The sequence below is a fragment of the Pollachius pollachius genome (assembly GCF_949987615.1).
Source record: "Pollachius pollachius genome assembly, chromosome: 6".
NCBI lineage: Eukaryota > Metazoa > Chordata > Actinopteri > Gadiformes > Gadidae > Pollachius > Pollachius pollachius.
This window is the reverse complement of record NC_136939.1, coordinates 19,834,143-19,861,349: the sequence shown is the minus strand read 5'-3', so window position 1 is coordinate 19,861,349 and position 27,207 is coordinate 19,834,143. Positions and strand designations below refer to the sequence as shown.

The following is a 27,207-nucleotide window of genomic DNA, read 5'->3' as shown; positions in this document are numbered from 1 at the left end:
GTTAATGTCTAAAAGTCTCCTACATCAGGAAATGGTGTGGGATTATGGATCAACCTCTGAACCCACACAGCTCCACTACAGATCTGAGGGGCTCATTACCATAGCATGGTCCAGAAGAGGGGCTTCCTGTGGCGAGCAATATTTTAGAATATTGCTGTTTATTATTTCTTAACATGCCGACTCATATTTTATTGTTTTAATTGAGTTAATTTCCATATTTGATTTTGTAGAATTTATGAATAAATGCTTGCATATTATTTTATTGTCATTAAAAGATCCTGTACATTCTGCGCTGACATGCTGTGACTTCCTGCCTGTGATTAGAGCATGCCTCGTCTTATCTTATCTTAATCACTCACATTTAAAATTCCTGTTCGAGAAGTGAGTAAACGTATGCTGTGTGTACCTTATCTGCCGGTTTCATCCGTTTCCCACTACGTTTGTGGAGATATCCTTGTTCTAACACCCTGCTTCAGTGTCAAAAGTCAAGGGCTCACCAGTGTTCCTTTAAACGCCGTCCATCTACAAATGGCAGAAACGTTTGAGGAAGTAACAATTTAAAATCATTGTTTTCAGCGATATACCATTTGACCGTCAACACGACAACGAGAGACCGGCATGTTTAGACACGTCCACTTTGTTTTAAAAGCACATGAATCCTGCAGGAGTGTGGACATGTCCTGAGGGGTTAAAGGTCGGGGGGGGGTTGTTGAAAGAGGGCCTGTGAAGCCCTTGGAGACTGAAAGTGTGACACACGGAAAACAAGCATGATTTTAGCCAAAACACGACAACTGAAAGGGACGGGGGGGGGGGGGGGGGGGCGGGTTGAACGCAACATGGTGTAATTAATTAGGGATGATGTCAAGCTGTCGCGGAAGGTTACATGTTCACACACTTTGTCATGTGATCACAGTAATGTCTGTGGCGTGCGCCCAACACCCACTCCTCATGATGTCACATCGGAACGTCTGCGGGGCGCTGAGAAGAGTTACATAAATACACCGACGTTCACTCAATCATCGGCGCTCGCTCTGAGCCGGCTCAGGCCGGATTAAGTGCGGAGACGTCGCCGAGGAAAACAGAGTCGGCTCTCGGAGTACCGCACCCCCTAAATATTTAAATGTTCTCCAAAGTACCTCGGAATATGTGAGCGGCGTACGGCGGGCAGACACTCCCACGTGTCTTCAAAACAGGCCTCGGTTCTAGAGTTTGATTTGTAAGTGCGGGGGCAGAGGGAGAGAAGGGGGTCTTCCAGAATAGAGCGCCAACCACAGTGCTCTGCCTCGGTTTGGGTCTTGTATCCGTAACTTTGACGCAACAGTGACAGGATATGGATCTGCCTGTCTTTACACGTGAGTCATAGCACAATATGACTAACCGTTTCTTTATTTATACATATTATATTTACGATGATTCATAAAGCGATGCAATTATCTCACACACACACACACACGAACGCACACACCAATATGCATCCATAGAAACTTTCCTGAGGAGGGAGCGACTGAGACCCCAGAGTATCTCACTCCTCCACTCCAGTCATCTGCCTTTAGAAATGAAATCAGAATCAGAATCAGGAGGTATTTTCAGAGGGTCTTCTTTTTTTTTCTCCATCCTCTTCGAACGCTGGGCGTGTGTAAGCAGACCGGAGTGCCAGCAGACAAATAAGACGAGGGGGTGAACGCTAAGCTACCTGATCTGTGATGGAGAGTCAGTAATCTGTGCTAGCAGCCGCGGGGGTTGGAGGGTCAGGGTGCGGTGGGGAGGGGGGAGGCGGTATGACTCATACGGTGGAGACCGACTCGTAAGAAAAAGGGGGCCCGCGACATAAGGGAAACACAGAAACTGTACACAGAGCAGACTCAGAATACGGTGTGGAGACAGGGAGGAAGAGGAAGGATTCATGACTTCTGAACATGACATGCGAGTTCTTTAGGAAAGCTTTTTTTTCCCGCACACATGCACACAAACACACACACACGCACACATTTCTCTATTATCACCACAAGAGAACAGCACATTAGATTAGCATATTGAACAAAGCCATACTTATCTCCTCCAGATAGTGAAGTCCTAAGCGTGTGTTATGTTATAATGTTACTGGGGGAGCACCAGGAAGGGAAGGGGACATTGCTTGACATGATGGTTGCAAACGAGTCAGTGTAACTTATCTGGGCGCCGGGATCCATAAACTCATCAGTTTGATCAGATAATGCAGAGAATGGAGCCGACCAGCGGATGTTTGTTATGGATAGTTCATAACAACCCCGTCCCTTTGATGAATTCCAATTACGCCAAGAAACAGTTTTTTCTTGTCACTTTTCCGACTGTATCTTCAATCTCCCCCGTCCTCTGTCCATCCAGTGGGGATTTGGTTTATTTATCTCAGCACGCTGAAATTAATGTATTAATTTCCGTGTGATGCTCCACCCCGAAAATCCCCCCCCCCTTACACACACACACACACATCGCAGACACACACACACACACCCAGGGTTCCCCTTCCTCTTTAATGTGTGCAGATCTGTGGGGTTTGGAGGGCTAATTTCACGGGGGGCAGTAATTGGAGCTGGAGTGTTCCTAGCAGGGGGTTAGCCAGACCTCACCCACTGGACGAGTCTCACGGCTGGCAGCTAATGCTGGACCACCGTGGTGGCAGTGGGCTCTGTTCCCACAGGAACGTGGATAACGCACATTATTACGCTTCTCCTCGTCCGCCTTTTAACTCTTCTGCCTTTTATTGCTTTCGAATATATATTCCCTGTGCATGTGTGAGTGAGGTGCATGTTTTATCTGTTTGTCATGTTTCTGTGTGTGTGTGCATGTTTGTGGTGTATTTGTCACTGTGTGTGTGCGTGTGTGCTTTTGTGTGTGGTGTAAATATGTACGTAGACGTGTGTGTGTGTGTCTGTGTGTGTGCCTATGTGCGCGTAGGTGTGCGTGTCGTCATGTGGGTTAATGTGTGTGGACCTCTATTTGTGTACGTGTGTGTTTGCATGATGTGTGTTTGGGTGCACGTGCGTGTGCTTGTGTCCCTGCCAGTGAGGATGTCATTAAGCTCCACACGAGCGTGTCTGTTGCCTCTGGACATTTTCGTTACGCCCAACAGGTCACAGCCCCATACCCCCCCCCCATAACAACCCACTGGTCTCACCTTCTGCAGCACCCTGTCAGCCTCTGTCAACCCCCGCCCCCCCGACACCAGCTCATATAAATACACACACTGTGCTGAACTCAGTCTTTTTGTTGCAGGCTGTAAGCGCTAGCTGCCCTGGGCTGAAGTCTCACTCCTGCCTAAAGCCCATTCAAACATCGCAGGTGTCTTTCCCCTGCGTAAAGAGTGTGAAGCGTGAGAACCAATTGCAGATGGAAAGGGACCTCCGCATGTGTATACCTGTGTATAGCTGTAGCCCCCCCCCCCTCCGATGTTTACCACAGCGTAAACAAAATGACTTTTTTCTTTTTACCGAAAAAGCATGATGGCCAGACCCACCACAGAGAGCGATTCTGTGGACCCAAACACCAGGGGGCTGTGCTGTGACCTGGTTTTAAAGTAGCCCCTATTTTACCACCAGGTGTGATGCTGATGAGCCATTACAAACAATTTCACTATCTACCCGACGGTGAAATCAAAAGTGTTAGAGTCCACCCCGTGGATCAAGCGATCATTAGGGGGGGGGGTCGTTTCTCTTATATTTTCATCATCGTTTGCTGGGAATGGCTAATCGGCGGCAACGACACACCTGGTGATAAGGTAGAGGCGCTTTAACGGGCTGTCAAACGCGGTCACGGAACGTTGGCGGTAAACCTCCATCTAACCTCCATCTTGGGCATACATTGACGCAGCTTAAAAAAGTGAACGGGGAAGAGAAATACAATGAAACACTTACAGCAGATCCCTTCCAGAAGGAACCCCCTTGGTCGGCCCAAGCCGGGTTAAGAAGGCGTGTCTCTTCAAAGTGGATCTTGTAAAGACTGAGCTGAATTATCTACGACGTTATCTAATGATTAAATGATGTAATGATCTGAGGTTCCTCGGTTGAACATGATTGTTGAGAGGCGACCCCTGAGAAGCTGACAGCCAGCGTGGGGAGAAGCGAATATGTAATGCGAGGCAGTTTGTTTAATGCTGCATATCAACATGAGTTGAAACAAGCTAATTTTTGTCAACAATAGACAAATCTCTCAGAGGTCGACCGAGCCGAACGGGTCCGCCGCCGCGCAGTGAGCTCCGCGTGTGTTCCCTCGCGTTCTGTTACGCGGCCGCACAGAAATGCATTGTCTCCCCGACTTACATATGTTGACTTAAATTGGGAGGAAAAGGCGTAGAACAATATGGTTTTCATTTCATGAAGAATCATTTCCTGTGAGTCAAATATCGAGTACATTGTTTATATTTGGCGTGTCTAATTCATATTTTGCAATAAGTGCAATTCTTTATTGGTTGTATTCTTAGTATTAGATATATTTGTTTAGTAGCAGTAGTAGCAGTAGTACTAGTAGTAGTAGTAGATTTGTGGCAGCAGTAATCGTATCAATATTTGTGTAGAAGCATGCAATATGTTTGTGTAGTAGTAGCAGCAGTAGTAGTAGTAGATTGGTGGCAGTAGTAATAGTATAAATATTTAGGTGTAAGTTTGCAGTAGGTTTGTGCAGCAGTAGTATTAGCAGTAGTAGCATTCGTATTAGTAGTAACAGCGGTCATAATAGAAGCAGCAATATCATAATCAGGATAAGCCGAGTCATGCACACCCCAGAGCAGCGAGCTCGCAGCGTGCTTAAGCCCACCCTGTGGCCTGTGTAATCTGTCCCCCAGCGGGGGGGCCATGGCTACTCACGGTCGCTGCAGAAGGGCCCACCATACGTGGTCATGGTGCAGTCGCAGAAGAAGCCCTCCCAAAGCTGCAGACACACCCCCTGGTGGAGGCAGGACTCCTCCGTACAGGTGGTGCTGGGCCCTGGGCCGGCGGAGGCAGCAGGGGTCGGGAGAGGGAGGAGGGTTCGTTTAAGGTTAATCGAACCCTTTACTACCGTTTGTTTGTCACGTTTGTATTCTTTTAACTTTGACTTTCCTGTTCTTCTGTTGCGACACCTGAATCCCTAAATACATCTTATTTTACGTTATTCGCCATTACAGTTAGAAGGGAACCACAGGATTATATTTCACCACACCCCCTCTAACCCAAAGACCTCTAAGGGGAAAGGTAAGACTTCCCCACAACCAGGAGGAGAGAAACCCTGAAAAGGAACCCAGAAGAGGGATCTCTCCTTCTAAGGATGGCTAATATGTGCCAAAAGGGCCGCCATACAGTGGTAACATTCAAATGATTTACTCCTATTTTCTCAAATGCCTACAACAGTTTAGTCATTCACCAGATGCCATTATTTAAAGCTATTTAAAGTCATTAAGGTGTAGTTAAGGGTCAGGGCATCTTGCTCAAGGAATCAGGGTAGGTTGCGTACATTGGGGATCAAACCCAGTACTTTTACGGAGTACGGAGTTGAACACAGCGTAGGCAGACTTACTGGTACTTATTTATGTATTATAAATACATTATTAAACACAATATCACTATAATGCTATACATGAGTACTCGATTTACACATAGGTGTTCGTTGACTGAAAGCAAGAGTAATCTTACTTTTGTTATGTTTTCTTTATAATAAATCTTCCAAGATACAAACAAACATAAATTAGAATTCAACACTGCTTACTGAAGTCTGGTTATTCATAAACAACTTCAGTCAATTAATTAACATTTGCTCTTGTTTCCCATTGTTGGGTGATTTCCATCAATGTGAAAGCGTAAGATATCACTGCATCTTGAGTTGCACGTACGCCAGAACTCAAGTCATTCATTTAAACGCGAATACTCGCGTCAAACGTGTTGACTCCGAGCTCCAAGCGCCTCTATACCCCGGCTCACATTACGTAAGCCCAAGTGTCCTCTCCCTGCCCAGACGTAGCGGGTCTCACCTCCACAGCCGCGCTCCACCTGCCCCACCTTGTGGAGAGCGTCGGCCAGCAGGTCAGGCAGTCTGCCGTTGAGGTCGACGGAGGCCAGGCAGCCCTGGTAGCCCTCGCTGGACGCTATGAGCCGGGGTAAGCTGTTGTACATGCCCTTCCCCACCCCGCCGATGTACAGCTCGCCTGCAACACACAGAGGGGGGAACCGTGGGTAGACAAAGGCAGACACAGAGACAACAAGATGGTGGGGCTCTTCTTCCACCACCCAATGTACACAATGGAAACTGTTGTTCTCATGGAAATCATTGTTATTATTAGCATTATTTACTGTGTTTTATTTATTTTTATGAATTATTTATTCATTTATATAGTCTTATTATTCATGTCGTATTATTTAGAATTTCATCTGACACACATAATAAACATGGGCATTATTTGAATGACTGTTATAATGAGGTCAGGGTTCAATGTTCACGCGTCAAATTTATTCAAAATTGAAACCGTTCAACTTATGGATTCACGTTAATCTATTAATATGCAATATTGGCCAAGAGAAACTAAAAAGAAAACATAACAACATTATCATGCGCCTCTTCAAACAGCTAATTGAAAGTTTATCTTCATTTATTTGTATTTTATACTGCACTACTGTGTGGTGTAATTATGCTCTGCTCGTGGCTCAAGGGCTCTAGAAAAGCAACGACTCGACCAATTAATTACCGAGCGCACGCCGGGCTAACGACCTCATAGGCTAATTATTCACCAGAGATTACGAAGAACTTCAAATGTTGTTCGGCTTGTCAAGGCAAAACAGCTACACCATTTAAACCATGCCGGAACGCATTCCTCTACTATGATGTGTTAATGTACTTCCTCTAATAATAGTTATCAATTATTCAATTCCTATTGCGGCCCTGTCCTTTATGCAGTGAGACCCATATTTTCAATCGAGGATTAATGAAGTATATCTTATCTAATTATTATTAATAATTATGACAACAGTAGTTCAGACATGGTTTGAAATTATTAAAAAGTATTTGGTAAGGCTATGGTTGTTATTACATAACCAATAGCAGCTTCACGGTAGCTACGCCAACAGGAGTATCTCACCCATGGTTGGTAGATAGTAAAGGAAGGTCAGACTATGGTAGTTAATACAATAACCAATAGTAGCTTCACAGTAGCTATGACAACAGTAGTATCTCACCCATGGTTGGTAGATAGTAACAGAAGGTCAGACTTTGGTCGTTATTACAATAACCAATAGAAGCTTCCTAGTAGCTATGACAACGGTAGTATCCCACACATGATTGGTAGCTACAAGAAGACAGTCTGTCGACTGTTGTTCTGTGAGGTGACGAGGCAGTTACCTTTGAGGTCCAGGTTGCGTGCTCCGTTGGAGTGCTGTGTGACGGTGTGTGCGTCTATCTTGAGCGTGTGGACGTTGCCGGCGTCGCGCGACACCACCACGTTGTGCCACTGGTTGTCGTTGAGCGGCTTGTCCGAGTTGCCCTTCATCAGCGACGGCCCGTTGCCAAGGTCGAACACGTAGTGGATGTAGCTGGGGGGACACAGGGACAGCAGGGGGGGTCAGTGGATGTAGCTGGGGGGGACAGTGGTGGGGGTCTTTAAGGCATGCTTTATTTAGGGAACAACTTTTCAGAGTAAACGTTACAAAGTGCTTAACGCAATGGGTGCATAAGAGGTCAAAACATGCACGCACGCACACACACAGATATATTTACAACCACACACACACCCAAACATAGACAACCATACACACACAAACACAGATAGAGAAACACACACACACAAACCCATAGACATATTTACAACCACACACACAGACACACACAAACACAGATAGAGAAACACACACACACAAACACATTCACACACACACACACACACACACACACACACACACACACAAACACAAATAGAGATACCACACACAGACACACAAACACACAGCCACACACACACACAAATATAGACAACCACACCCACACAAACACAGATATAGAAACACACACACACACACACACACACACAAAGACACAGAGACATGCACACAGAAACATATACACACACACAGATGTGCAGATGCACACAAAAACACATCGACAAACACACACACAGATGTGCACATGTGGACAAAGACGCAGACAGACACACATACATACAAACTGAATATAGTTATTAAGTAAAGAAGGAATATATAGTGCGTTGGCAGTAATCAGTGACAACGCGACACGATAACAAACAGTACTGCACATGAAATCAAGCCTGCGGTTTATTGTTGAGTGTTGAATTAAATCAAGCGTTCCTCATCAATCTCTCAGTAACAGTGATGAGTAAACATTCTGCAGGGCTGCTATGCTATACGCCAGCAGTATTGCTCCATGCCAATTGCTGTATGGTATTTTGTTTTTTAACTATTGGAACAACTTTTAATCTACTTTTATTTGAATGCTTTATTCATTCAGCTATCTGCAAGAATGCCGATATAAATTGGGGCCAGAATATTCTAGTGGTTAGGGTGTTTGACAAGCCACTTCTGGAACACCCAAAAGGTTGTTGGTTCGCACCCAAATGAGGTCTGCTGAGGTCCATCTGCAGATATCCAAGAGCACTGATTTTCCACCTGGGGTACGCGTACCACTGTTGGTAAGCAAGGGTATTGCAGTGGGTATGTGGGTATTTATTCTTGAAATAGACTAATTCACAGTCATAGAATGATTCCAAAGAAAATGGTTGCATTATAAATATTGTTCAGTAAATAAAGATGTATGGCTTCTTATTTCAAAAATACTGTTGCTTTGTGCATTTCATCACATATTTTCCATTTGAATGTTTTCCATCGATGTTTGTGTTTGCTAAATAAACACACTGGAGGCATAAGCGGCGTTGCTGACTTCTGCTTTCCCCTGGCCATGGCCTTCTTGCAGTAATAGTTGTGTTTAGAGGGGGGGGGAGGGCACTCTTTCCAATTGAATGGTGCAACTTAATTCAAAAGGGGGGGAACACTGTCTTAGAGCAAGAGTAGCTTTGGGTCAGAGTGTCTGCTAAATAAGTCTGACTACATAAGTAAAAAGGGTGTTTGAAATCCATTGCCACAGACACGTGCACTCTGCACAAGTCTGATTGCTTAAGGAGTGCTGGTCATGCAGCATTTACATTTGTAGTTGCAGCATTATTGACTCTATGCTTAGATTATTTAAGCTCACTTGTGAGAGACTATGTACTTTGAATACATGTAACAGACCTGAAACTATGAAAGTTTAAACATTTCTACTATTAGCTTGAACCCTATTTAGCCGTTTTAATCCAAAACAAACTAATAGTGATTCTTGAATATTTCCACAAGGAGCCAAGGAGTTTTGCCCCCCCGCCCCCATTATCATTATCATCATCATCATCATCATCATCATCATCATCATCATCATCATCATCACCACCACCATCATCATCATCATCATCTCCATCATCATCATCATTATCATCTGGTCTACCCCACAAGTCTATCCGTAAAACGCAACTGGTCCAGAACTCTGCTTCCTGTATCATCACCAGAACCCCATCCACCGACCACATCACTGCTATCCTCAAACAGCTACACTGGCTCCCTGTTCAACACTGCCTTAACTTTAAGATTCTTCTCCTCACTTTCAAGGCCCTCCATGATCTCGCTCCTCCATACCTCTCTGAGCTCCTCCAGCCTTACACTCCCTCCCCAACTCTCTGATCCTCTTCCTCCTACCTGCTCTCCTCTCCCTCTGCCCGCTGGTCCACGGTGGGGCTCAGAGCGTTCAGCCCCTCTGCCCCTCGCCTCTGGAACTCTACCCCACTATAGTCGCCACCTTTAAAACCTCATCCAAACTCACTTGTTCCGACTGGCCTATCCAACTTAACTCCACCTACCAGTCAATTTAATGAATATGATGCAAATGTGTTTTGTTTTAACTATATTTGCCTATTTTAAATTGTTTGTCTTAACTGTAAGGCAACCTTGAGAGCTTTGAAAGGCGCCCTAAAACAAAATGTATTATTATTATTATTATCATCATCATCATCATCATCATCACCACCACCACCACCACCATCAGTCATCACCACCATTATTCTCTCCACTACCATCACCATTATCCTAATCCTAAACAACCTCAGCAGCACCACCCTCCTCATCCTCCACCTCCTCGCTCACCCTTTCACCAGCTCCACCACGATGAAGTCGCTGCCGTCGCCCGAGTTGTACAGGATGAGTCCGTCGGGCGTTGGGGTCTTGAACTGGAAGAAGAGGTGCATGGAGGCGTAGGCCTGCAGCGTGGAGAAGGCCATGTAGCTCTCCTGGCTGCCGAAGCTGACGGGGTTGGCCACGATGTGGCGCATGCCGAAGCGGGCGTTGAGCTCGCAGTAGGAGATGTCCCCGTTCTTGCACTGGTCCAGGTAGGGCGCGCCGTTGAACACCAGCGACTGCAGGTGGCCGATGAAGTTGGAGGGCATGACAGAGATGAAGCGGCGCTCCGTCATGATGCCCGTCTCCACGCTGTTGAACTCCAGCCGTGTGTGGGCGCCGGTCATGTGACCTGGGGGCGGGGGGCATGTGTTTTTATTTTTTTATTTCACCTCTCTTTATGCAGGAAGTCCCATTGAGGTGAAGCACCTGTTGAGTCAGCACAATCACAAACCTGACAAATAACACAAAGATTCAATGAACGTCTTTATATTTCTAAATGTGGACATAATCAATGAATAATTCCCCATCTAAATCAAATGAAGCGTCGACCGCAATTGGAATTGGCGATTTGACAAATGGAGCACTTACTTTTGGTAAATGATGCCATATTTACTTACATTTGGTTTGTGTTGTGCATATTGTACTGAAGTCAATGTACTGTGCAATGAGAAGCTGCTGGCATTCTGCTGCAATAGTTTATCTTAAGGGGACTTTGTGTAATTTACTGCAATGCATTCCAAAGAAAAAGCACTTTGCCTTCCTACATTTATCTAATATTTCAAGATACGGTCCACTTATCAGACACGCCGACTGATTAGCACCGAGCTATTTATTGAGTTTGATGCACTGTCCACATTAACAAAGAGGGAAGATAAGCAGCTCACCTAATCACTTTGTAGCCTAAACCACAGTTTAATCTATTAAATATATAATGCTTCCATAATGGAGAAAGAGTACTTTTGATGCGCAAGTATATTAATGGGACTTTCAACTGATCCGCATTCTTCACGTCAGCCCCTTCGTTTGGCGCGTGGGTTTAGTGTGTGCCAAAGGTGCCACCAAGGATGACATCTGAAAATTTGACATGGGTGACATTGCAAGGACATGGTTTCGAATCCTACACATCATGGGAATGACGGCCAGAAGAACTCTGGATAGTTTTCACGCATGAAACTAGACCTTCCATCGACTGGTTGGGTGAGAGCAGGGTCTTTTACAGATCCCTATCTACCAAAGCTTCCACAGGCCTGTTCCCGTGTCCCTTCTTCAGACACGCCCCTGTCAAATATTCCAAAGACCTGGTTGAGTCCAGCCACTAACAGACCCAGACTCCTGCCACAAACCGGCTCGGGCAAAACCGTCTTCAAACCCATTCCCTAGACTCGCATCCAATAATAGACCGATTCCAAACTAGCATAGTCAAGGTTCTGCATTCTTCCCAGTGCTACCAGACTGACTGTGCATGGGTTGACTGGCTCTGCAAAACCTTCTAGAAACTCAAATGCTGCCCAGTCCTAACTATGGTCCTCCCTATAGGTCCTACCTATTGGTTCTTCCAATGTGTCCTACCAAAAGGTCCTACCAATGGTCCTACCTATTGGTTCTTCCAATGTGTCCTCCGTATAGGTCCTACCAATGGTCCTACCTATTGGTTCTTCCAATGTGTCCTCCGTATAGGTCCTACCAATGGTCCTACCTATTGGTTCTTCCAATGTGTCCTCCCTATAGGTCCTACCAATGGTCCTACCTATTGGTTCTTCCAATGTGTCCTCCCTATAGGTCCTACCAATGGGTCTACTTATAGGTCCTACCTGTCGGTCTACCTATAAGTCCTACCTATAGGTCCTACGTATGGGTCTAACTATAGGTCATACCTAAAGGTCCTACCTATGGGTCTACCTATGGTTGCTACCTATTGATCCTACCTATAGGTCTACCGATGGTTGCTACCTATGGTTCCTACCTATGGGTTCTACAACGGCTTGTACCTATGGGTCCTACCTAAGGGTGCTACCAATTGATCTACCCATGGCTTCCTCCGGCTCCTACCCATGGCTCGTAGGGCTCCTACCCACCTTCCACGGTGACGTTGTCCACGGACAGCTGCAGGTTCTTCCCCCGGCGGACCACCTTCACCGTGTGCCACTCATTGTCGTTGAGCTTCTGTCCCACCACCAGCATCTCAGGACCTTTGCCTGGAGGCAGAGAGGGGGAGGTGATCGTCTGCTCAGGGCCGGGCTGCCGGGGAGGTCCACGGCCGGGGGGGGGGGGGGGGGGGGGGGGGGGGGGGGGGGGTCCACGGCCGAGGACCACCTCGCCACCTCTCCCACGAGAGCATCACCCTTCAAGCGGTGATCTATGTGGACCTCTGGTTTCTGTGGTGGTTGTTATTATCCACAGGGGCGAGTCACCTTTACACTTTGGACGTTTGCGTGCGCTCCTCGGAGGAAACGTAACGAATACGTCAATACAAGTTCAGATCTATTGCATCATATCCTAAGATAGAATCGGTTGGCTGTGTGTCCGACTCTGGAGGGCAGGATGTCTGCAGTGGTTTGAGCTAGGCCTAAAGGTTCTGGGATTGATCCCCGACGTCCACTAACTTAATTACCTATCTCTGTATCCGATAGGGGTGTGATCTTTTGGCATCTCACGATATAAGGTCATGATTTTATTCGCATTTCAAAATTGATCCTTGGTTCAGTACATAGGACTGCTTATTTTCAGCATCTAATCAAGTCTTCTGTTAAAAGGTTATATCAACTGATCACATAATGTAATGCAGATTTTTGCAATTGACTTCTTACTTTAATCTATTTTTTTCACCGCCTCTAGTATCCACTGTCTAACCCCTACCTGCCCCTTATTGATCTGTCTCTGTATTCATTGTCTAACCCCTACCTGCCCCTTAATGATCTGTCTCTTTATTCATTGTCTAACCCCGACATGCTCCTTAATGATCTGTCTCTTTATTCATTGTCTAACCCCTCCCTGCTCCTTAATGACCTGTGTCTGTATTCACTGTCTAACCCCTCCCTGCCCCTAATGACCTGTCTCTGTACTGTCTAACCCCTCCCTGCTCCTTAATGACCTGTCTCTGTATTCACTGTCTATCCCCTACCTGCTCCTTAATGACCTGTCTCTGTACTCACTGTCTAACTCCTACCCGCTCCTTAAAGGTCCCATGACATACCACCAGGTGTGATGTGATTAGCCGTTACAAGCCGTATTGTAAATCTGCCCCTTATGACATCACAGGTGGGAGTGTCCACCTAGATGTGTGCTGGATAGATCGGTCTACCAGCCGACCCAGTAGCCGTTGCTGGGTCTGTAGCAACCGTTGCTCATCTAACCGTCACACATCTGGGTGGACACGCCCACCTCTGATGTCATTAGGGGCAGATTTCCAAAACGGCTTGTAACGGCTAATCACACCACACCTGGCTGTGTGTCATGGGACCTTTAATGACCCGTCGGTTTTCACCATCTAACCACTACCAGCTTCCAAATCACCCGTCTCTCACTGTCTAACCCCTACCTGCTCCTTAATAACCTGTCTCTGTATTCATTGCCTAACCCCTGCCTGCTCCTTAATTACCCATCTCTGTATTCACCATCTAACCCCTACCAGCTTCCAAATCACCCGTCTCTGTAGTTACTGTTAGTCGCGAAATAAGTGTGACCTACAGTGAATCCCTGCATAGTAAATAGTAAAAACCAACCAAAACACAAACGCATGAACGCGGCCAATCTCTCAGCAACGCCAGGCTTCATTTGGAAGATGCGTAAGTAAGTAGCGAGCCGCGGTAAGCAGTTACGGGGAGGGGAGAGGGAGGGGGGCATGCCAGCCTCTCTGCACTACTTCGCTGCCTCCCTCCCCCCTCCCTCCCTCCCCTCCCCTCCCTGCGTGTTTCCAGCACTCGTATGGAAATAGGTCACAGCTTGCCACTGCGGCAGCGTCAGCCCCAATCAGCCGCCCGCAACAGGCCGACACAGCAGTTCAAAAGAACTCCTGACACTGGGTCGGGGAGGAATCTAATTGGCCGTGCCTAAACCAGCCCCCCCCCCCCCTACACACACACACACACACACCCCGCCCCCCCCACCCTCCTCCTCCTCCAAGCGGGCCTTGGGGGGACGTGAGCCAGAGACCACGGGAGCTGGCGAGTGTCTGGGTGGGGAGGTTCTTGGTGTGAGACAAACCCAACGAGACCGCAATTCCTCCGCACAACGCACGGCCTGTGTACCCAACCAAACATGTCAAGTGATGTTCCTTCCCCCCCCCGCCCCCCCTCTCCGCAGTGTTTTCGCAGTGTGTGCATGCGTGTTTTGTTAGCGATTTGAGAATAGAATCCGTTTTCACACTGCAGGGCCAAATAAATTGGTCTCGGTATGATGTGGAATTGATTTTTTAATTGAATAGCCAGGGAGAGGTGGGAGATAATTCCATCTGTGATATCTGGTCCAGGGCAGAACAGAACCAAAGAGGGGGAAGACTGAGAGAATCCACAAAGACACCGACCACTGTCTTCTGGTTGGGGGACACAAACTTAGTTGTCGTCCCCTGACTATTGGATCCATAAGATCTCCCTCTCTTTCTCTTTAAGTGTGTATGTGTTTGACTACAGTCGATGTGTGTGTGTTTCAATGCTATTTCAATCCAAGCCCTTCCTCATCTTTGGGCTGGTGCTATTCCTGGTCTCAAAGGTAATTTATCAACCTGAAACCGACACTTTACCTAAACTATATATAAAGGATATAGAACGATGTATGGCCATTGTCATAGATATATGCCCTTTGGCAGCAGATCTATGTATACCTAAATGGGAGTATTGCAATCATATGTATACAAAATACACAAGTATTCTTTCCAAAGATGATTCAACAATCCACCTAGAGTCAAACACTTATAGTTTTGCATGGCTAAGGGGGATGTTTATAACTTCAAAGTGGTATTAGTTTTAAATGCAGCAGAACCTGTACTACATATGGTGCATATTCATATGCATTTATGTGCTTCCTAAGCGCTACAATAAGTACTCATTACTGAAGCCGTGAAGTCTCATTGGAGACTGGAGGAAAGTGTCTGGAAGTCCCTGTTTGATCTATTGTGATCTCTGGCTTAATCGGAGGGGGGGGAGGGGTTAGATTATTCATGTTACATAAAGAACACTTCAAAGGTATCTTTCCTATAGATCAGCATAATAGCTCCCTAGGGGGTCAGACTTGGGAGCATATTTTATGAGGGCCTCTTTGTAAAAACAAACTCATTTAAAAAGGTGAAGTTATATAATTATATGAAATATATATCGATGTCTCTTCTGGGCTCTTTCAAGTGAATATCCTGCAAAGGTCGCAACCTATATTTCCTAGACATGTTAATTTATTTCCTTTGCCCCCCCCCGTTGTGGGGAGAGCTTGTCTCTTTAGATGTTTGGCCCTACCTCACAAAATGGAAGTGTTTTAGTTGTTCTAATGCGTTTGTTTGTTTTCTTCCTGTGGTCCACCGAGACCTTGAGGCTGTGACAAGACAAATTAGAGTTGCACTATGAGACAAAAAACATTCACTTTCATTTACTCATCCCGTGTTTGGGTTCTTTGTATATCTAAATGTTGTCAGAGGTGGACCATGGGTTAACTACTTTATACACTTATACTCTTCTGGTCTTTATAAAAACGTTTTTTTTTTTTTTCCAAATGGTTATTATTGTTGTTTTGCCTAACCTGTCCATCAGAGTAGTGTGGGTACCTGGGAAGGGAAAACATTTGAAGATGATAAATTATGGTACGATGCCCTCTGCTGGAAGAGCGGAGGAACCAGCAGCATCCAGGCAGATAACGTCATAGCAACTGTTCTTATCGGTCTGCATCGCTCACTGCTTTCAAAGGCACTAACTCGCCTGACATACACACACACACACACATCTACACACACACATATCTACACACACACACACAGACACACACACGTGTACGCGCACACAGGCACATGTTCACGCAAAGACACAGGTAGCACACGCCAACACACACATACACGCGAGTCATTCTTGCTTAGTCCTACTTTTAAATGTATTAATATTAAATGTTGAGTGAAACTAAAGTGGACTGATATATATTTTAGGAAAGTGACACCAGTAAACCAAGACAGTGGTATAAAATATGTTATTTATGTTCTGAGATGTACTTAGAATTCTTATTTATAAGTCTATATATATGCTGCAGACATTTAGAAATTATGCTGTACAGCGTATGGATAATGAAACATTCTTACAGGCTGTATAGAAAGGATTTAACATTTGTACATTATCTAGAAAATAGTTCACTTGAGTGTGAACTATAACCTAATTAACATATTATTTCATATACTTGTGCTTATATTAATGGCATCGGGTGGAATACGTTTGTTTGCTCAGTAATGGCCGTTAAATGTGAACTAATCACAATTGCTAATTAAATACAATTAAAGCCTAAGACATAACAGTCTGCACCCTGCGGTGAACTAAGGTCTCCAGTTCTGTACAATAAACGTGCACCTCCTCCTTTGGAAAATCAATATTATCAGCGAGCAGCCTATTTTCCGCCACCTCCTCTTCCTCGTTAATTTCCCCCTTCCTCCCTAACATAAACCAACTCCCCCCCCCCCCACCCAGTATATTGCAGCCACCAGCTAGCGGATCAATACACTAACTGATTCCTCCAATTAATTCTGCCTCTCCGGGTACAAAGACTGGCTAATTAATGAAATCAATGAGAGTGTTGTTCAAGTTTCCCCCCCCAACTTCAAAGTCAAATAAATAAATAAAGGCGACGGAAGCATTGTCATGCAGAGTGAGTCGCCCGGGCCCCGCTGGCCTCATTGAGATGCAGGGGGCGTCGCGGCGGAGCCTTCGGGAGTAACCAGGGGACACACTCTGAGATCTGCGGAGGTTCCACAGAAGGGGGCATAAATAATTAGCCCGTTTTGATTAAAACTCGGAAAATGTCAACAGAAAAGGGGAGAGCGTGTTTGGGTGGGAATTAAGACCCTCCACTGCTCAAACCGATGGCAGTTTGTTTAAATCCCCTTGAATGTATAAAATGTTGTGTGTCATGGCGTGTTAAGGCTTTACTAGAATAAAGTCTGCGGTGGCACAATTACCAGCACCAAAACATGCAGAGAATGCATTATCATATAATTAGAATTATGGTAAACATTGAGTAATAACACATTAAGGGATATTTTTACTATCATATTAACACTGATTCATTTAAACCCAAATTATAAAACAGAAGAATACATTTTCGGGGGATCAAATATAGAGTTAAGAGTGTGAAATGATATTCTTAAAGCTTACGCTTATTCCTTGCTTTAACCACAGCTTGTGTGTAAATATTATTGAATGTTTCTAGCCCATTTTATTCATCAATTCTATAAACGAATTACTTTTTTTGTTCACACATTATACGGTCTAAATTGCCTTGTATTCACGATGTCACCAAAATACACAATCCCGTGTTTTAATTGTATCCGTCATGAAATGCGGAACAAACCTATTTTTTCTTGGCCCCCAGTCTAAATACAGAGTCCTGCATTCCCTGTACAGTCTTATCTGTAGAAGAATGAGTGTGCATTGGGCCGGCTAACCACCAATGCACAAAGACTAATGTCGAGGGAATTAATAAATAATGTTCTGGCTGTCCCACAAGTGCACCGCTGTATAATCAAACACACCACAGTGTAAATCACACACACACACCATAGGGTAAATCACACACGCACAGGCTTATGCACACACACACACACACACACACACACACACACACACACACACACACACACACACCACAGTGTAATGCACAGGGACAATCAAAGGGGCCACTTACTGAGGGAACAGTCTATCCTGATACAATCTGGTGAGAGAGAGAGTGAGATGGCGAAGAGTAAAAAAGGAAACAAAGGAGAGAAGCACAGCGTAAAAAAGAGGAGAACATTTCACATCCTTCAAGCTACATTCTGCAGAGAGCTAAACAGTGTAAAGAGAAACCCACCATCCGGGGACAAGCCTGGGAGACAAAAACGCCACTTTTCCTCACTACAGTTATCACCGTGAAACGCCTGATATCGTGGACCACGGGGGCAGCTACAGGTTAATTAGCTCTAATCATACTTAGCATGAGGAGACAGTGATTCCACCAGTGAGTTCTGTTTATTGCTTACACTCAAAAACCATGCCTCAGAGGAAAAATGGCGTTTTGCACGTCCTCAGCCACAGTCATCTACGACAATGACATCCAAACACCAAAATCATCTGTATTTTACTATTATTGTTTTCATTTAAATTTGTGTATATTTTGATCATTTGTTAAATAATTATTATTACTCTGCCATTAGTGACTGAAAGGTCATAAGACCGATGTCACGTGACTGGGAATCATGTGACCGAGAGGTCATGTGACTGAGGAGTGCTCTCAAGCTGTCAACCATCACAGAGCAGTGGATGCAGACAGCCAGGGACCAGATATCTAGCTTAAACCTTCGTGAGTGGGAGTTGTGTCCAAATGTCTGTATAATATTAATGCATTTTTAAGTGTATGTGTATGTGTGTTTTTGTGTGTGTGTGTGTGTGGGGGGGGGGCTGTTTTAGTGCATGTGCCCACATGTGTTTGCCTTTATGTGTGTGTGTGTGTGTGTGTGTGCGTGCGTGCGTGCATGTGCGTGTTTGCCTACGTGTGGTATTTGTGTGTGTGTGCATGTGTGTGAGTAGTTGAATAATTGTGGACATTTGTGCATATGTGTATGTGTTGTTGCTGGTGTTATTAAAGTTAGGCCGCAGTCTGGCTTTTATAACAACAACAAGAACCCATAGAAGTGTAACTCCGAGGTATGTGATTTAAACCAGGGAGATGAGGACATAACGACCGCCTGGTAACTACATGATTACAGCTCTGGTCTCTGACTCCCTTCTCCTGGCGCTGCAGACGAGCCTTTGAAGGGTTGGAAGAGGTGAGATGGGAGAGATGGTTAGAGAGGGAAGAGATGGTTAGAGAGGGAAGAGATGGTTAGAGAGGGGAGAGATGGTTAGAGAGGTGAGAGATGGTTAGAGAGGGGAGAGATGGTTAGAGAGGGAAGAGATGGTAAGAGATGGAAGAGATGGTTAGAGATGGTTAGAGAGGGGAGAGATGGTTAGAGAGGGGAGAGATGGTTAGAGAGGGGAGAGATGGTTAGAGAGGGGAGAGATGGTTAGAGAGGGAAGAGATGGTTAGAGAGGGGAGAGATGGTTAGAGAGGGGAGAGATGGTTAGAGAGGGAAGAGATGGTTAGAGAGGGGAGAGATGGTTAGAGAGGGAAGAGATGGTTAGAGAGGGGAGAGATGGTTAGAGAGGGTAGAGATGGTTAGAGAGGGGAGAGATGGTTAGAGAGGGGAGAGATGGTTAGAGAGGGTAGAGAGGGGAGAGATGGTTAGAGAGGGTAGAGAGGGGAGAGATGGTTAGAGAGGGTAGAGGGGAGAGATGGTTAGAGAGGGGAGAGATGGTTAGAGAGGGGAGAGATGGTTAGAGAGGGGAGAGATGGTTAGAGAGGGTAGAGATGGTTAGAGAGGGGAGAGATGGTTAGAGAGGGTAGAGATGGTTAGAGATTGTTAGAGATGGTAGAGAGGGTAGAGATGGTTATTTATGGTTAGAGACAGTAGCAGTGGTTAAAGATGGTTAGAGATGGGTAGAGTGTTAGAGAAGGTTAGGGAGGGGTTAGGATAAGAAATAGTTAGAAATGGTCAGAGATGGTTAAGAATGATCAGAGATGGTTGGAGATGGCCGGAGATGTTCGTGAAGGTGAGCGATAGTTACATTTGGTAAGAGATGCTAGAGTTAGCTGTTAGTTGAATGAGTAGAGAGATAGAGAGAGCTAAAGAAAGGGAGAAAGAGAGAGAGTAAAGGGGGGGCAGGGGTTGGAGATGGAGGTGAATGTATAATTTAAAAGAGGAAGAGAATGAAGTAGAGGAAAACAACATCCTTATGCTCAAAGAAGCAGTCCTCCACCTGAGCTCCATCACCCGAGGTGTCTGCACCTGCTGTCGTCTTGAAAAACTTTAACAAATTAAATATATACACTAAAATGCATCACACGCTTCCCACATAGGTCATGAAGATTTTATAGGTGTGTCTATTTGTGTGTGTTTATTTGCGGCACTAAATGTGTATATTTTGTGGGCGTATATTTTATTCATGCATGCGTTTCGTTAGAACGGTACAGTTAGAAATAAGATACACATATTTACTTTCCCTATTTCCTCTTATCGCCGGTGACGTACAATTCTAGCGCATTCGATCGCAATTTGATGTTGTCCACAAAATGCCCTTAATAAAAGATACATTCTGTGTCGTGTTTTCCATGATTTCTGGGGTTTGCGTAATGAAAGTTGACGGAGGATGTGGAAAGCTGTTTTATTTTTCATGATACCAGGAAATGGAGTGGGGTGGCGTCGGTGTTGCTGGGAAGCGTCCTAGATACCAGAGCCACACTGGGATACATGGAGGACGCAAAGGCTCTCAACTCAAATGGGAACCCTCCCCGGCAGAGATCCCCACGAGGGTGTGAAATAAAAAGGCATCGCCGGCCGTCCTGCATGAAATATTCAGACACGACGTGGACTTATTTTGTTAAAGTTATTAAAGAATAAATAAAGACGTCGAGGATAACCAACCGGCACGTCTCCTTCACAAAGGACACTCTTGTGGTTTTCGAGAGTTTCCTATTTGCAAATCCTATTAATATTTTTTTATCTATTTAAATGACTAATGTTCTATCATAGTTTTAAATATGCAAAGGATAAAAAGATTTCAAAATGTCAGCAAATGTTCCATTGACACTCGCAAAATAAAAGTTATCAAATTCAGTTCCCTGATGCTTTGAGGTTCAAACTGCTTGTGGATGCTCTATTGTTCCAAAGAAAAATATTGTAACTAGTTTCTAGGATGCCTATCACGTCAAGTCGATCAAGACACAGCAAAAGGTGAAATCAAAAACCTCTCCAGATGGAAGGCGGGACCCGGACACTTCTTTGAGCAGGTGTCGCTCGGAGATAAGGTGATGGAGTCAATGGAGGGGAAACCAGGGAACTGTCGCAGGCTAGCGGACACAAACCTCAACGGTGGATGCACCACCACCACCACCACCACCACTACCAATCCACATACTCAACCCCCCCACAGCACCACCACCAGCTGCTGCTGCTGCTGCTGCTGACGGTAGCGACCGTCACCACGACGACCACTACCGCCGCCGCTGCCGCAGCAGCCGTAGCGGCGGCGGCAGCATCAGCACCAGCATTACCCAGGTTGACCGTGAGCTTCACCCGGCCCCCGTCCAGCTCTAGACGGAGGGTGTCGGCCGACTCCTGGGAGGTGGTGGCCACCAGCAGGCCGTAGGCCCGCTGGGACATGAAGCGCAGGGACAGGTCCTCCGCCTCCGTGTGCAGCGCCTGCGGGAGCACCACCTTCAGGTACATGCTGCCGTCGTAGCTCAGCACCGTCGCCTCTGCCGTCGCCGCAGTTCAGGGGGAGAGAGGGGAGAAAGGGGGGAGAGGGGGGAAGAAAGAGAGGAAAATAGTAACAACTTGTAAGAGAGGTATCAATTTACCTGCAGGGCTCAATTACAGCACGCATGGGAGGAGGAGGAGGAGTGGGGCGGGGTGTGATATGTTTGCGTGATAGAGACAATATTTTCATTTCAGTTTATCTTTGAGTTATGATAATGTTTTATTCTTTTTTTGTGGTGCGATTGCAATTTTTTTCAGACGCACCAGATGGCAGAATAATGCCTGGAGCAACAGAAGATGATGTGGAAGACACTGATGGTGGCAGCCATCTCTTTTTATATAGAAAGACTCATCACATCATTCTTCTGAAATATACATTTGAATAGGTCCCTATATGCTGCTCTCATACAGCATCCACATCAAGGGTCACGTCCGTGAGAAAAACCTTGTTAATTAAGAGCCATGGAAATACCAAATTGATTTCTAATGGTGGAACTATTCACTGGAAAATCATCAGCGCCATCCTTCAGTCGCAGTGCATTGTTAGGCCAACTAAACCGAGGGTACACCCATATCCTCTCTGAATAGCACGTAGTAATTAGGGAAAAATCGACCATTTTAATAACCTCAACCTAGAGAGAGAGAGAGAGAGAGATAGAGAGAGAGAGGGGGGGGAGAGAGACAGAGAAAGACAGAGAGGGAGAGCGACAGAGAGAGAAGAGTGAGAGAGAGAGAGAGAGAGACAGAAGCCCCAATTACACTGAGATCCCAAAATATTGCCGTATAGCACACTATTCTTTTTTACCTTTAAGGCTTGACGTAACGCTGCCCCCGTAAGTGCTTCTACAAAGCACGCTGGCCTTCTGGGATCACAGGCGTGTTACGCAACACCGCTAGCGTCCTGGTGACGTATAGAGTACACATCGCTTCTAGACCAAAAAGGGGAACTGAGCGTTGATTAATACCACTCTAAAGACCAAAGCCAAGATGCTGTGCGTCGTTCACAAAATGTTGAAGCGTAACGTTGGCGGATTCGGGCCAGAGACGCGTTGGTGCGATCAGAAATACTTCGCAGGAGAAATCGAAGAGAAGCAGGGAGCCGCAGACAAACACTTCATCAAAACGTCACACCGGCCCTTGTCCCGGGCTGCCAGTTCACCCCTGCTAACTGATGTTGATTCGGCTCTGTTACTACCTCTTAATGGCGGAACAACAATGACCAACCCCCCATTCCGTGTTAGTATGTTTTATGCTGGAAGTAAGGGGGAATAACGCTGCAACATTCCCGACACAGAGCGAGAGAGAGACAGAGAGAGAGACACAGATCCAGAGACAGAGAGATGGCAATCTAGAGAGAGAGGGAGAGAGACACAGAGCGAGAGACAGAGAGAGACAGAGAGAGAGATCTAGAGAGATAGAGAGCGAGTCAAGAGAGAGAGAGAGAGAGAGAGAAAGACACAGCGAGACACAGAGATAGAGAGATCCATAGAGAGAGAGTAAGAGAGAGAGAGAGATCCGATCTCGGTCCCAGTTGTCTCCGTGGGCGGGTCTCACCGGTCTCACAGCTCGCTCCGAGGTACCCTGTGCCGTTGCACTCGCAGATGTGCCGGTTCCAGCCCTCTCGGCAGTGGCCTCCGTTGAGGCAGGTGTCCTTGGCGCACTGGACGTGGGTCTCCCGGGTGCACAGGCCGCTGACGCCCGCCGCGCCCTGGACCTCCGCCAGCTTGCGCAGGTCCCGGCTCTGGCCGTCGATGAAAAGGTCCCTCACGCAGCCCACGTAGCCCAGGTTGAGGGAGGCCGTCCACACCTCTGGAGGCAGGGATATCAAGCCCTGCTGGCTCTGGCCCGGCTGGCCCGGGCCCTGGCTCTGCAGGCGTTCTTCAGGGAGACCCCCCAGATACATGTCCCCATCCAGATCAAGGATCTCACTGCCTTCGTTGGCAGCGAAGGGGAGGCTGAGGCTGTTGACCGAGATGAACCCTGGGAGGGGAGAGGGGCGATAGGGAGGGGAGAGGGGCGATAGGGAGGGGAGAGGGGAGGAAGGGAGGGGAGAGGGGAGGAAGGGAGGGGAGAGGGGAGGAAGGGAGGGGAGAGGGACGATAGGGAGGGGAGAGGGGCGATAGGGAGGGGAGAGGGGCGATAGGGAGGGGAGAGGGGAGGAAGGGAGGGGAGAGGGACGATAGAGAGGGGAGAGGGGAGGAGGGGAGAGGGGAGGAGGGGAGGGGAGAGGGACGATAGGGAGGGGAGAGAGACGATAGGGAGGGGAGAGGGGAGGAGGGGAGGGGAGAGGGGCGATAGGGAGGGGAGAGGGACGATAGGGAGGGGAGAGGGGAGGAGGGGAGGGGAGAGGGGAGGAGGGGAGGGGAGAGGGACGATAGGGAGGGGAGAGGGGCGATAGGGAGGGGAGAGGGGCGATAGGGAGGGGAGAGGGGAGGAAGGGAGGGGAGAGGGACGATAGAGAGGGGAGAGGGGAGGAGGGGAGGGGAGAGGGACGATAGGGAGGGGAGAGGGACGATAGGGAGGGGAGAGGGGAGGAGGGGAGGGGAGAGGGGCGATAGGGAGGGGAGAGGGGAGGAAGGGAGGGGAGAGGGACGATAGGGAGGGGAGAGGGACGATAGGGCGGGGAGAGGGGAGGAAGGGAGGGGAGAGGGGAGGGAGGGGAGAGGGAAGATAGGGAGAGGAGAGGAGAGGAGGGGAGGGGAGAGGGAAGATAGGGAGAGGAGAGGGGAGGGTAAGGAGAGAGGGGAGAGGGAAGATAGGAAGGGGAGAGGGGAGGCAGGAAGGGGGGGAAGAGGGGAGGGAAGGAGGGAGAGACGGTGGGAGGGAGGCAGGTTGGGGGGGAGGAAAGGGAGGGGCGATGGGAAGGGAGATGGAGGGAAGGCGAGAGCGAGGGAGTGCATATACATTAATTTGCATTGCAATACAAAGTAAGGGGAACAGGTGTGAGCGTGGGTTGTAATAGAATTCAAGGTGAAGGGATGAAGTAGCAGTCATACAGTGAATAAGTGTGGGAGAGGCTGTTGTTGGTTTATTCAACAGTGTGGATTTAGAGTTCTTCCAAAGAAAGAATAACGGAAGAATGATTTTGTGAAATATGAGCGAGGTGAGGTTTTCTGTAATATGTGAGAGTCAAACTCATTCCACCAGCAGCAAAGCAACTCATTAAAATAAACAAATCGACCAGGGTTTTAACATTGTTACCTGCTTCAGAAAAAAAAGAAAAGGAAATAGCAGCATGTGAGGTTATTATTAGGTAGCTATCCTAATATGGGCATGTCATTTTACAACAGGAAGTGGACTGCATAATTAGCCATTTTAGAAGAAGGGTAAAGGCGCTTCTGAAAATGTCACACATATATTATAGGGACCAAAAATAACACTACTTAATTAACCGAGTACACATGCATTGAATATGCACGCTTGTTAATGAATATGCGTGCTTTGTGCTACCATGGGAATGAGACAGAATCTGTTAAGTTTAGCGCAGACACAGAGGGTTTAGCATTGCCACTAGAAGCAGAAGGGCTGGTCCAGGTTCAATTCTTTATCCTCACAATATTTTTTTTAACAGACCGTTTTTATATTAGAACAATCCAATTGAGGTTAAAACCTTTTCAAAGTCGAATGTCTGATATCATTCCTCAAACCCCATGTCCATATTTCAAATGGAATAATATAAAATGTCACATGATAACAATTTGGATACCATTACTCCCAATATTTTCATCAGCTCCATGGCAATTAAAACTATAAAAAACATGTACAGTGATAAAATAATTTGAATGTTGTGTGCCTCTGTTGTTTATGATCTAGCACTGGTATTCTACCCAACACGCAACAAAAGACTCTGAACAGAAACACTGCGCGTCCCTCAGCCCAGCAGGCAGGGAGCCATCATATCACTCATCATGGAGGCCCATCACAGCCACTTTAAGAGCTTCTATCTCACCACCAGGTGTGACGTTGACCAGCCATTACAGGCCATTTCAGAAAGTACCCCAAAGCGACATCACACGTGGGAGGGTCCCCGCAGATGTACGACGGGCAGATCAATCCTAGCAGGCCGCCCGCTGGACAGTAACAACTGGTAGGCTCTGATCTACCCATCCTATATCTGGGGGGACAGTGTATGAAGGATTCTGAAAGGCTTTGTAATGGCTGGTCAACATAGATGGATAGATAAACAGATAGATAGATAGAAGGATAGACAGATCAACAGACAGAAAGGTATACAGGTAGACAAATAGACCGATAGAAATACAGACGGATAGATGGATAAACAGATCGACAGAAAGATATACAGAGAGACGGATTGACAGATCGCCGGACAGACGGACAGACAGACAGACAAATCGACAGACAGACGGACAGACGGATAGACGGATAGACGGATAGACAGATAGACAGATAGACAGATAGACAGATAGACAGATAGGCCGCATGTTTAAACACAGTCGCATGTTTAAACACAGTACCTAAGTTACCGTGCACACGATGTAACCATATGCATAAGACACTTACCCTAACCCTAAACCTAACCCACCCACACATACAGACACACAGAGCACAGACGCAACATCACACCTGGTGGTGAAACAGGGAACCCCTGCTTTAAACGGTTGGTGTAGCATGAGAACTTCCACTAATAGCAAACAACAATGGGATCTGAACAGTCGTTACAGCAATAAGAGAAAATGGACAAAACCGGCATGACACTAGCTTGAGACAAGGTGCACAGCCGGTAGAAAACTGCCCCTCTGGAAATCCATAAATCCATCCAAGAGTTAACAGAGGACTCCCCCGTGTAACCACTTCATACCTGTTCGTTAGGAACGACACGGTAGTCCTAAACACATGAGAACCGTTTTTCGTTCACAAAGACCCTACAAATGAAAGAAACCAAAGCGAGGCAGCGGGCCTACCTTTGCGGCCATCCCTCTGGAAGTCCACGTGGCACCACTCGCCGTCCGTCAGCCGGAGGGCGCTGGCCTTCATCTTGATGCTGCCGGAGCCCATGTCCATCAGCAGGTACAGGAAGCCGTCCAGGAGCTCCATGGAGAAGTAGTCTGCGCGGGGCTTGCGGTCGGGGGCCGACGCCCTCTGGCTGCCCTGGCCGAACAGCAGCAGCCCGCTGGGCTCGGTGGAGCGGAAGTCGAAGGAGATGGCGCCGGTCCTCTTGGTGTTCCAGCGCGGCAGCGTCAGGTAGGCGGCGGGCGCGTCGAAGGTCACGGGCTCCAGGGCCTCCACGTTGTCGCAGCGGAAGGCCAAGTCCCCGTGGATCCCCACCTTGGGGTGCCGCTGCTCGGCCAGCCGCGACAGCTCCAGCCTGAACTCGTTGTTCTTGTACACCACCTGCAGGGAAACGGGGCGGGGGCACAGGTGAGGTGGGAGAGGGGGCGGACGCGTGGGTGGGGGGTACGGCCAGAGAGGAAGGGGGTCACGTGGGTGGGGGGAACGGCCAGAGAGGAAGGGGGGCACGTGGGTGGG

General features: G+C 47.0%; 1 protein-coding gene across 1 annotated transcript in view; it reads right to left on the bottom strand.

Annotated features, from left to right (window-relative positions):
* The window catches only part of LOC307077372 (neurexin-2-like), a gene marked incomplete at both ends in the record, with an annotated part of 85,003 nt that overhangs the window by 35,522 nt on the left and 22,274 nt on the right, over positions 1-27,207 (bottom strand). The window contains 9 exons of the mRNA XM_079738776.1: positions 4,839-4,958; positions 5,978-6,151; positions 7,339-7,529; positions 10,176-10,557; positions 12,284-12,403; positions 18,072-18,098; positions 21,516-21,719; positions 23,275-23,700; positions 26,643-27,072. Coding sequence (XP_079594902.1) covers positions 4,839-4,958; positions 5,978-6,151; positions 7,339-7,529; positions 10,176-10,557; positions 12,284-12,403; positions 18,072-18,098; positions 21,516-21,719; positions 23,275-23,700; positions 26,643-27,072 — 2,074 coding nt within the window. The remainder of the gene's footprint in view (positions 1-4,838; positions 4,959-5,977; positions 6,152-7,338; positions 7,530-10,175; positions 10,558-12,283; positions 12,404-18,071; positions 18,099-21,515; positions 21,720-23,274; positions 23,701-26,642; positions 27,073-27,207) is intronic.